The sequence below is a fragment of the Tupaia chinensis genome, unplaced genomic scaffold (genome assembly GCF_000334495.1).
Source record: "Tupaia chinensis unplaced genomic scaffold, TupChi_1.0 Scaffold147038_1, whole genome shotgun sequence".
Lineage (NCBI taxonomy): Eukaryota > Metazoa > Chordata > Mammalia > Scandentia > Tupaiidae > Tupaia > Tupaia belangeri.
Window position 1 is genome coordinate 2848200 of NW_006206889.1, and position 12537 is coordinate 2860736.

General features: G+C 45.8%; 1 protein-coding gene across 1 annotated transcript in view; it reads right to left on the bottom strand.

Annotated features, from left to right (window-relative positions):
- Nucleotides 1–1840: 1840 nt before the first annotated feature.
- The window catches only part of PTTG1IP (PTTG1 interacting protein), a 26589-nt gene continuing 15892 nt past the window's right edge, over nt 1841–12537 (bottom strand). The window contains exons 4-6 of the mRNA XM_006169474.3: nt 6800–6974; nt 5329–5375; nt 1841–2508 (exon numbers count right to left, since the gene is read on the bottom strand). Coding sequence (XP_006169536.1) covers nt 2462–2508; nt 5329–5375; nt 6800–6974 — 269 coding nt within the window. The 3' untranslated portion in view covers nt 1841–2461. The remainder of the gene's footprint in view (nt 2509–5328; nt 5376–6799; nt 6975–12537) is intronic.

Genomic DNA, 12537 nt, shown 5'->3' on the forward strand with positions numbered 1-12537 from the left:
AATGCAGAGTCCATGTCAGCATAGACAGGAGCACAGACAGCTGGCCGGGCATGGGGACAACTGGGAACACAGCCTGGCCCACCCATGCCAGCCACAGGTACTGATGTTTGTGGACCACTGAGATCCCACAGCCAGCAAGTGCAGCCCGCCAACTGCCCTACTTCTCTCTACAGTCACCTTCCCACTACTGATAAAAAACAAGGAATACAAGGTATGTTCAACAAAAGCATGTATTAAGTCATTTTATTGGAAACTGGTTAAAAATGAAGGCACTCCAAACCTTACGGTTTCCTTGAGATTACAGTTTTGTAGTTGCTGTGTCAGGAACAATCTGGACCAAGCCTGGCCTTATAAACACCCAAGTGGGTTTCTGCTTCACATGAAAGGATTAAATACACATATAGAACTAGTAGTTCTACTTTCAGCTCAGCAACCTAAATTAAGAAATAAGGTAATTTTACATGCATAGTACAGTATTAGTACAAAGTTTATTAAAGCCCATTAGTGAGGGTTTTTTTTAATGAATAAACAGTATAAAGTCAAGTTTTGACAGCTGCTATAAAATACATAGGAGTGTTTCACGATACTTTAAAAAATTACTATTAAATGCCCAAAAAGTTAGAGAAGACTACAACTTTGTTGGGGGTTTCTTCAGCTTATGAAAATTTCAGGGTAGAAATGTTAAGTTACATACAAACACACATAGTTATAAAGATGGGCCATTTGGAGATTTCTTCTGGTTTCTGTGTCCCAGAGATAAGCCCGTGAACTTTACTTGATACTGCCAACAGTTTTCTCTAACAGGACAATCACGAGAGTGAAAATGGGCTTATGACAGGGACTGTGGGCCTATTTTCCCACAGTTGAAGCAATCTGGCAACTGGGACAATTTTCAATTTGTTTCAATAAAAGCTTTTCACACAAGCCTTTCACTGTCACTTCTCCCTGCCATAAAACGTTTGGTCTATTGCTATAAGCAGGTATCCCAGCTTTAAAGATGTCTATTGGGTACAGACAGCATCGTGGGTGCCTGGAGGCCACTGACTCGCTCCCAGAAACTAAAGAAATTCTCAGAATACAGCAGAGCCATGTGTGGCCAGAGACTGGAGTGCTCTCTAAGGCAAGACAGCATCAATCTGTTGGGCACTGTGTGGGAAAAGTCCTTTAGCTGGCCCTAGACATGACTGCTCCCAAGGTCCACATTTCCAGAGGGGCTGGCCTGTGATGGGTCCTTCTTCCACCTCAGCACAGGGGTCCAAATGAGTACCTTCCCAAGAGGCTGACAGGCAGGGGGAGTGGAGCTCCAGTGAGAGCAAAGTGGCCGGCATTCTCAGCCCCACCGTGGTACATGGGCAGTAGACCAGCAGCTATGACAGGTGCCTCAGAACCTCATGTGCAATAGGAGTTTCCATGGGAAAAAGATGCTCATGTCCCATTAAAGATACAAATGTGCACATCACCCAACAAGGATCTGAAACTTTATATGAGGGTTTTTTGTGAACTCTCTTAGGCAGAGAAAAAGAAAGCAAGAAATATTTTTAAAAGTTCGGAATGGGCAGCAGATGACATGGAGATTAAGGCAGCTGGATCCTCCATAGCCAACTGTGCAGTTTGAGTCCTGGACCTGGCAGTTTGAAGCTTGTGTCGTATGTACCCAAAATCCTGAGAGAAGAATGGAGGAGAAGAAACTGCAGTGTGGCCATCCACTTGAGAGTATTTTCTCACTCTTTCTCTCATCTCTGGCAAGCACACATGACCTACAGGAAAAAAAAAAAAAAGAAGAAGAAGAAGAAGAAAAGGATTCATGGTGATTTTACCTATTCTTCAATGCTGTTCAATATAGTTGGAGTCAGGAAGTAAATCCTTACCAGATTGTACACAGGAAGTTTTCAAAGAGATGTCACCTGAAGTAACATGTGTGAGGATACGGATCCAAACAAGACACACCAGGCTTTGCACACATGAACACAGAGATGCTGTCCATGTTTCATGGGAAACGGCAAGGGACTGGTCAATTCTGCCCATGACAAATATTCGCTTCACTATTGGAGCTTGTTAACAGGCAGAGAGGACACAGGGGTCCTGCTGCTGTGATGAGAAATTAGCAGCCATGTGCATTAGTGCTGGAAGGCTGCTGTGTTTGTGGTCAGCTCACAAATAAGAGTAGTGGAACTGCACACTTCCTCCTCCACAACAAACACAAACCCAGCAGGCTTAATGTCCCAAGTGACTAAATACAGGAACAGAGATAACAGGGACAGAGGGTCACAAGTTTGCAGGAACAGGAGCAGGATTGTCCTTCCAGGGTAGCTCCCTGACTGGCCCAGCAGGGGAGCCAGCAGGTTCACTTCATGAAGGTCAGAGACAGACAGGGCCTTGCAGTGACCCCTGGAGGGCAGGGCTGGGGAGCGTGTGCGCCTCAAAGCAGCTTTGGGGTTGACTGGCACGTCAGGAGTGTGTTTTAGTTATTTTCAAATCTTGCATATGGATTTTCTTCTTTAAACAAACCTGGAAACACAAGAAACTAGAATCATAAATCCATTTATTCAACCAGAAACAAAATTCAAGAAAACCATGTAAGTTAATTTTTATATGAAGATTTACTGAGGCTCTAAGAAAAATGAGTGTTCCATATAGGCTCACATACTATACTTAACTTCTTTTGAAACCAAACCACAGCTGACTTTAAAACAGAAATAAAATGTACTGGCAACAATAATTCTAACAGATCCTAAGAAATAGATATACTACTGATTCAAAGAGAAATTTAAAAATTTAAAGTATGTATTTCTTTCCACAATGGTTGGCTAGCATACAGAAGAAGAAAATAAGGACTACTCAAACAAGGACTTACTTGTAATTGCTGTTTAACTTTTAGAATTAGTGCTACAAAAAAGAATTAAGAAGACTATAACTCTCAAGGATTATGATTTAACTGTAAGAAAATGTGTACTTAGCCATAAACATAAATCCATGGTATTCACCCAAGGATGTCTTGTCACACATGCACACATTGTCTTACATACTCTTTTTAAAAAAATAAAAAATAAAAAAGCCTGTACTGTATACGAAAATGATCTGGAGACATCACAAGAAATTTACTAACTGCAGGTTTCTCTGGAGGTAGGTGGGGGGCAGGGGGGAGATGGAAGAAGAGGAAGGAGAGATGTTGGAACAAGGCTGGCCTGGCTGTACCTCATGTTAGTCAAAGGAGGCCAATGAGTATCAGGCCTGATAGTGCAGGCCAAATGCACGGTCTTACTGAAAGACAGCCCCTCAGTCTACCTCTAGTTTAGAGGAAAAAACAAAGATGAACCATTTTGTGATAAGGAAATTAAATGAAAGCCTTCCAAAATGTAAAGAAGGGTTTAGCCTGAGTGCTAGAACTATGTGGTACCAGCACCTCCTCCCCTCTGCCCACCAGCCTTCCCGAGATATCTTCCACACAGCTATGGCTTCCCAAAGTGCTAGCTATTCAACAGGCATTATGAGAAATTGGCACCAAAGTTTAATTTCATCAGTTCAATGAAAAGGCCAAATCAACCAGCAGAATGGAACAAAAGCACAAGTGTACGAATGCTGAAGACACCGATTCCACCAAGAATTCAGCCACCCCACTGCCAGCCCTCATGCTCACTGACAGGCTGGGGCAAAGTAAAGTGAGAATGACTGACACCATGTGTAGTAACAAGTGTGTGCAGTGTGTGTGCGTGCATGCACTTGTTGTGCCTCCTAGTCACATCACTGCTGATCTAATTGCCAAAAATCTCCTTCAGACTCTCTTCAGTTTTGTGGACACCACCAAGCCACCAGCCCAGGGCTGGCACTCCTGGAACCCAGCTGCCACCCACATTGTAAATATACACAATGGAGCAAAGATTCAAAAAAGGGCTAGGCTGGGGAAACGAGCCAAGAAGACAGGCTAGCAAGGGCCCAGAGTGGCAGCTCCACCTCAGAGAGCGTTGAAAGTCGCACAGTGCCCCAGGAATGCACAGTGTCCAGGAGGCTGGGGCCGGAACACTCAGACATCTCACCGTGAATAGAGAGGCTAGAAGCCCAGGCAGTAGGCTGCCGCCCCCATCAGGGTTGACACTTCTAAGCCTCTGAGGCCTAGCTTGGGCTCACAGCATATGGCTGTGACTTTCAAGGGGCCTGCACAGATGGGGAGGGCACGCTGGCCAGCAGGGCTGGGTAAACCAACAGGCACAGCCAGAGTACCAGTAGAAGTGGGGCTGCCCTTCACTAAGAACTGAGCTTTGGGGGCTTAGTATTTGAATATAACCGCCATCTAAGAGGCACGCCGTGTCCTACGATGTTTCCTAAACATCCTCTCCCCAGGCAACTGAAACGATCACAGTGAGAATAATGTCCACCAGTGGGTAGGGTCTTAACATACCACTAAATACAGTATGTCCTTATGCAAGGAGAGAACTGAAAAACAAAATCACTGGTCAGAAAACATTTTGAAACCTTCCTGATCAGACTTAGCTCTTCAAGTGAAGCACAGCCAGCTCAGGCCCAGAAGTTCCCCAGGCCCCATGGCTGCCACTAGCTGAGGGAGCTAGCCAAACCACAAGCAGGCTCCACTTTGCCCAGCAGTGCAAGGCAATCCCAATTCTCATGCAGAAAACAGTGATTGTCACAGACTTTGAAACGAGTGCAGAATTAACTCAGCATAGGATCAGATGGTGGAGTTTAAGGTTTGAACAGCTAGTAGCATGTAATTCTAGGGGGTGTAGATAATGCACACATCTGATTCATTCCAGCTAAATAAGAAGTTCGCACTTGCCAAACACATTCCTTCTGGCACCTTCCACGATACCCCCAGAATCTTTCTGAATAAACCCAAATGTAAACTGAACATCTGGAGACACAGTAAGAGGTAGCATGGCCCCGGTTTTGACAAATCTTCTGTAAAAGGAGGGCTGCCTACTCAGAAGATGGGAATGCATATGAACACACACACACACACGTGGATCAAGGGGCTATACCAGAGACAAAGATCAGACCTTCGTAGCATCACAGTTACATGGACACACCCCACTCTAAGGGAAATAAGGCTACTGAACACCTAGAGATGGACCATTCCAAAAGTTTTGATCCTTCATGAGCAAACAAGTATACAAGAGGTTACATTTCATGAGTAGTCTGATTAAGATCAAACGGCCTAGGGCTCTCTGTCTTTTAAGACATCCTGTGGGATGAGCTGGCCCCAGAGTAGCCAGCTGTCCTGCTCAGGGCCCACACCACAGCCCAGCCTGACAGACAGACCTCATAGAACATCGCAAGGACTGTGACTGCCTGGGAAAAAGATGTACCAACTCTTACCATACTTTTTCCTGATTTCATCATGTCTTGACTTCATCTCTGCTCTCCTAAAAAACAGAAAGAAGTATCTTGTGGCACCAAACTACAAATGTAACATAATTCCCAAGGACATGTCTTTCGCTCCCTTTGGCTGAGAGGCTGTGGGTTCCTGCAGCCTTCCCCAGCCTCCCAGATAGACAGGACAATCTCCGCCACCAGTAAAGCCCTCGCCAGGACAAGGAGAGCTCAGGAGCCCAGGCTCTGAGTCTGCACCATTTTTTTCAATGAAAGTAAGTCAAATGTCCAGCAGTGTTTATGTTTTTATTTTTATTTTTTAATTTTACTAAAGGAGACAGAGAGAGAAAGAGAGGGCAAGTGAGAAATCACCCCCCAAGGGGGATGGCCATGCCATAATCCTTTCTCTTCCATTCTCCTCTCAGGACTCTGCACATGCATGCATATGCTCCCACATGTTTTTCTTTTTCTTTTTCTTTTTTTTTGCTATAGGGCACATGCGCTCGCCAGAGAGAGAGAGACAGGGAGATAGAAAGTGAGAAATCACCCCCCAGGGGGGATGGCCACGCCACAATCCCTTCTCCTCCATTCTCCTCTCGGGATCTTGGGCACGCACGCGCACACGCCTGGCGTGAGTTTCAGCCACTGGGTCTGGGACTTGAACCATGGTCGACTACATGGGAGTCCAGCGACATAGCCATTACTCTAACTGCTGGTCCCGTTCCCACATGTTTTTCAAGCTGCTGGGTCTGGGACTCAAACTATGCAGTTGGCCATATGGGATCCAGCCATCTTAACCGCCATGCTCCTGGCTGGCCCCAACATTGTGGATTTTTGAGTTTGTTTTCATATAAAGAAAATACACTGATCAGCAAAAATCCAATGGTTGGTTCTGAGAATGGCCACAAAAATGCAGTTGGTAACTTGATCTGGTGGCATAAGACCCCAAGGCAACAGCAATGGGAAACAGGTCCAACTCCAGTCTCACTGGCTACTAGTCAGACGAGGCAGTGTCTCAGGCCCTCTCCTGGTTGGCAAAAAATAGCACCACCCACCTTCCCTGCTGAGGGCCCCAGTACACACACTCAGTAAAGTATCGTGACATCAGAGGACTGGTGACATGAGACCCCATTCTGTCCTAGCAGACAGGTTACCCTAGTCAAACACTGTCCTCTCCCTGCGTCTCATCTTGCTTATAATAAATGGACAGGGCTGGACTACCAGCCTTCAAAGACCCTTGGCACCCTGGCAGTGATAAGGAATGCTCTACTGGTCGGTGATGCCAGTTACAACCCTGGGTAGCCAACTAAGGGCCATTTGCAAGGTTATAACACATATAGCTCCTTATTTTTACCATGACCTAGAAAATCCCGTGGATCCTAAGCACAGTCTTAATTCCTAAAGTGAGAAAATGCCTGACTTGTGAACATAGTTTTCCACAGACTTCCAGATCTGAGAGTCCCTCAGCAGGCCTCACCTTTCCTCCTGCCGAATCCGCCGCTCCTCCTGTTCTCTCATCGCCTTCTCGTCCCCTCTGTCTAGCTTTCGACTCCGCTTCTTCTTGCAGCAGCAGCAGCAGCAGCAGACAGCAACGCCCAGGATGAGGGTGCCCCCCACGACCGACATGGCAATGATCAATGCCTCAAAGTTCACTGGAAATCAAGGATGGAGTCAGAACTGTCTCGAGTGTGGAGGCTCCCACTAAGAGCATCAACCCTGGGCGTGGGAACATCTGAGAACAAGGGAGCACAGCGGGATTCCTGCTTCTGCCAGGCCTATGGCCCTGTACCAAAACCTGAGAGCAGGAGGGCCCTGACTACTTCCAGTCATAGGTTTATGACTCTCAACCCACAGTCACCACACTGAACTAAAGCCACAGGACAGCTCCTCTCACTTGATACTGAAAAGATGTTTTAAGCCTGAAAAAAGTGAATGGAAAACAGAAAGAAGAAAAAGAATATTAAGGTATATATATTCAGATTCTCCTAAGACATCCTGAACTCCACGTGGTGGGACTAGCGAAAATGGAGGCCAAGTCTGGCACACACAGCTCTGTTCATTATTCACACTGGAGTTCAGGAACATTAAAACCATTTCCAGGAGACAGGAACTTCCTTCTACTCACCAATAACCAGAGATCCAAAGCCACAACCCTATAGAAGCAAGGTGGGCCATGGGGTAGGATGGGGTCCCCTTCGAAGTAAGTGTTTGCCCACACCCCTGCATTCAGAAAAAGCTGACTAATCAGGATCAGTGTTACGATTTCCTGTTAGAACTAACCTTCAGCGACAAGTGAATGTAAAAATAAGACTTCATAATTCCTCTCAATGTCTCTTAAAGATCTATTTTCAATTAAAATCAGTTGAGATTTTCTATATAATTCAAACTAGAGTGAGCTTGTTAAATTACACATACACATAGGCTTTCATAGAGATATTTGCTGAGTTAAAACTGCATACTGGGGCCGGCAGGAGGCATAGTGGTTAAGGGCACTGGACTCCACATGGCCAACCACTGTTCAAGTCTTGGATCTAGCGGCTTGCTTTCTCTTTCTTTCTCACTCTGTCCCTCTCTGGTCAAATTTAAATAAATAAAGTTAAATAAAATGATTCAAAAAAAAAAAAAAAACTGCTTACTAAAAGTACCAGCAGATAGCTGGTAATGATTATATCATTGGACTCCCACATAGTTGACCACAGTTCAAGTCCTGGATCCGGCAGCTTAAAACTCACGCCATGCTGTGTATGCGTGCATGCCCAAAATCCCAAGAGGAGAATGGAGGATAAGGGACTGCGGTGTGGCTATTCCCCCTGGAAGTGATTTTCCACTTTCTGTCTCTCTGGTGTACACATGACCTATAGCAAAAATCCCTCTCTAAAAAACAAAAACAAAACAAACAAAAACCCTGCTTACTGAGGGTAAGCCACTGGCATAATGGTTAAGGTGGCTGGATCCCACATAACTGGCTGTGTGGTTCGAGTTCCGGACGTGGCAGCTTGAAAAACATGGAAAGTGCGTGCGTAGTTGTGTCCAAAATCCCAAAAGGAAGAATGGAGAGAAGGGATTGTGGCCTGGCCATTTCCCCCACAGGAGGTATTTCTTACTTTCCCTCTCTCTCGCTCGCATGTGTATGCAACCTCTAGCAAATTAAAAAGCAAAACAAAACTGCTTACCAAACAGAGCTTCCAGAACAAACCACCTCAGGCAGTGGTGTTACCATGCAAGTAGATTATTTTAATTAAAATTAAAAATTATGCCACCATAGAGAGCTAATAGCCTCCAACCTCTTGCTCTCCAGTTTGTCAAGGATTAGAAGAAAGATAGCAGAACATTCTGCCAAGTAACCTGGCCCTGGAGAGAGGGAGGCCTCCACTAGTCTTCTGCTGTGGGGCCTCCAACATACTTTCTGTGGACTGCTGATTCAACAGAATTCATTTTAAGTTTATTAAACTATTATCAGGATAGTGCTATAACTGATGAAATGCCTTTTGGACTTTAAACCATATTTTTTCCTCCTCTGACCTGTTTTGGAAGTGAAGAATTGCAAAAACAACATACAAAGTGGCAGTGCAGGGAACCAGCAGTTAGCGTAATGGCTATGTCGCTGAACTCCCATGTAGTCGACCACAGCTCGAATCCCGCACCCGGTGGCTTAAAACTCACGCTGGGTGTGTGTGCGTGCATGCCCAAGATCCTGAGAGGAGAATGGAGAAGGGATTGCGGTGTGACCATCCTCTCTGGGGGGTGATTTCTCGCTTTCTATCTCTATGTCTCTTTCTGTCTGTCTGGTGAGCGCACACGCCCTATAGCAAAAACCTCTCCAAAAAAACCCCCAAAGTGGTAGTGCATATAATTAGGAGAGGTTCATTAGCAGATGGCCTAAGTTTTTAAGTAGAAAATTCTAAAAGACCAGAAAGTCTATCATGATGGGAAACAAAACCAGGGACTCATTTTTATATTAGGCCCACAGCCAAAGTCCACGAACCCAAGGATCCAAAAGCTGGTCTGAATGGCAGGAGTGACACTTGTTTCTGGTATCAGGCCAAAACTGCAAAGAGCTCATTTTCCTCTCTGTGCCCTGGCAGCATGGTGCCTGGAGGTCTTCAGTGGCCCAGCCTTGAACTCCCATCCATGCACTCCCTCTGCTGAGGTCCCCAAATAGCCTCCTTGTGGGGCCTGGGCACTGTGCCTGTTATCTCTGACTAGGTTTCATTTCCCTCTCTGCCCTTAGAACTAATCAGACATGCCAATTGCAATGCCTGTGGGAACTGGGGGCACATCACCCTCTTATTACTACGAAGCTGCTTCCCACAGCACCAGGCTTGCTCCCCGTGTGACCCTGTGTGGAATGCAGTGTCTCCCCGGCCAGGACTCACCCTATTTGTCCAGGGTCAGGTGCCATGGGTTCTGCTATTCCCGTAATCTAGAGTAAGAATTTTATTTTATAAGACCATTATCAAAACTGCTCACCACTTGAAAAGGTTCATCAGCATTAGTCACCAGAGAAATGTGAATCAGAACCATGATAAGACACCAGGATACACCCACAGGATGGATAGACTTGAGATGGCTGAGCACCTGGAATGCTGACAGGAATGTGGAGTAACTAGCGGTCCTGAGCCTTTAACAGTGCAAACTGGCATCGTCACTCTCAAAAATGTTTGGCAGGCCCAGCTGCAGTGGTACAGGCAGTGGTTGTGCTACTATGAGATGCTGGAAGCCATATGGAAAGGCTCCTGGTTTGAATCCCAAGTCTACATAGGCACACCTGTGATCCTAGCTAGCTGTGGGGCTAGGGGAAGAACAGTAGCAAGAAGACCCTGGCAAGGGTATCTGTCTGCCTGCCTCTCTTTCATGTGAAGGAAATACATAAATAAACAAAACACTTGGCAGCCCTACCAAGGCAGAGCATAAATATGGGCTGTATCCCAGCAATTCCACCCCTAAGTGTCCTAGAAGAAGTGAGTGCTCAGGCTGACACCAAAACAAGAAAGTACACAGTAGCTCTAGAAACTCCAAATGTCCCTCAGTGTAAAACAGATGAATGGCGGGACCAGCAGATGGCATAATGGTTACATTATATTACACTGGACTCCCATATAGTCAACCATAGTTCAAGTCCCAGACCTGACGGCTTAAAATTCACACCAGAGAATGGAGAAGAGATGGTGGCATGGCCATCTCCCCAGGGGGTGATTTCTCGCTTTCTGTCTCTCCAGTAAGTGCATCTGCCCTATAGCAAAAACCTCTCTACAAATAAACAAACAGATGAATGGCTGTGGAATGCTGCCTAGCAACAAGATGGACAACATCCCTACAACCACAGAGCCTCAAATGCACACTGACATCTGCTCTAGCACATGACTTCCTCATATGGAGGTGGAGAAGAGGCATCACTCGTCTGTGGTGATGGAAGAGCAATGGCATGTATGTGTTACGCATACCACACACTACAGTCTATACAGGGAGAGACAAGCTTCAGATGTGTGAGCCTCACTAAAAGCTATGTGTCCACTTCAAAACACTGTAACAGTTAATGCTCAAAATGCTAAGGGTCGTCCCAGGAGCTATCTCTGGATCAGTTGGTATTGGTAAAATTTCATTAGTGTACCAAAAGCTCATTTTCTATTCTGAAATGCTGGCTAGCCTTAAAATCTCAGAATTTTGTGTCAAAGAAATCTTAGAAAATGTATTTGTAGGTAAGCAAAAGTTCAGAGAAGACAGCAGGCAGAATGGAGGGATAGGGCAATGTCTTAAGCCCTCCTGGTTGTGAGGACAGCAGAGAATAGTCAACTAGGTGGATATGAAAGCTGTAAAGGAAGATTAATAACTTCAACTACATAAAACAAGCTCCAGGAAGCAAAGCACACCACCTACTATTGGGTAGTCGGAAAAGCCATGACGCATTTTTGCACAGAAAACACACAAAAAAAAGTCATGACTTTTCTGACAGCCCAATAGTTTTCAAAAAACGCAAACTCAGAAAAACCAGAATGTTGAAAGGGATGATGTTCCCATTAAAAGAATGTCTATGAGACCAACCACAAACAGAGACACTAAGACATAGGGGTGTGCCCAAGCTAAGCACGGATCCTAAGCTGGGGAGACTGGAGCTCCTACGGGGATCCACAAGTCTTTTTTTTTTTTTTTTGAGAGTTTTTTTAGCTACAGGGCGCGTGAGCTCACCAGAGAGAGAGAGACAGAGAGACAGAAGCAAGAAATCACCCCCCCAGGGGGGGATGGCCATGCCACAATCCCTTCTCCTCTTGGGATCTTGGGCATGCATGCACACGCGCCTGGCGTGAGTTTTAAGCCACCGGGTCCGGGACTTGAACCACGGTCAATTACATGGGAGTCCAATGACATAGCCATTACACTAACTGCTGGTCCCCACAAGTGGTTTTTAAGATGGCACATGAACACCACGAGTATGAGACATGCTGAGAAGCTAGAAAAAAGAAGCTCCAAACTTGTCCTTTCCCCGACACCTTCCAAGGACACGGAGAGACAAAGTTCAGGGCTGAGGCTAATGACCCTGAAAATGCTTGTCCAGACTCTCCATGGAATTCCTGTTGTTTTCCCCAGTACCAGGCTAACACAGGCCTCCCCATGTCTCATCGAAGTGTGTCAGAGCTGCTAGTAACAAGCTTTCTAGCAATTTATGTTAATTGAGCACATTCTAGATCATTTAAAAAGCACCAGTTTCGCTAGAAGCAAATGAAAATGACTTACCCCAGCAAACACCCCAGCGTGCAGAACTCAACTGACAAAGAGAAGCAGGTGGCAGGATTTTTCTAACCGGGTAGTCCAGACATGCCTTATTTGTGTTGCACCAAAGACACTGAAAGAAACCAACATTACAAAGAGAACAGAAAGAAAATGTGAAAAAAACCAAAGCATCACCATGCCAACCATCACCGCACCTGCCCCTTGGAGCCAGTCTTTCCCCTCACTGACCTTTGGTCTGTGCCTAACATAGCATCAAGCAAACCTGCCCACTCTATAGCATTTCATCTGTGTGACTTGGACCCCTGCCATATCCTGTAGGCCTCTGCGTTGGTCCTAAGAGCTGCCAACTCTTCACTCAAAGACTTTGCTCAGCCTGCTTATTCTGCCTGGGAGACTCTGCCCAGACATCTGGATGTTTCCCTCACCTCTGCCATGAGGGTTTCCCTGACCAGCCTGCTTACCAGTGCCATCTACCATCCATACATA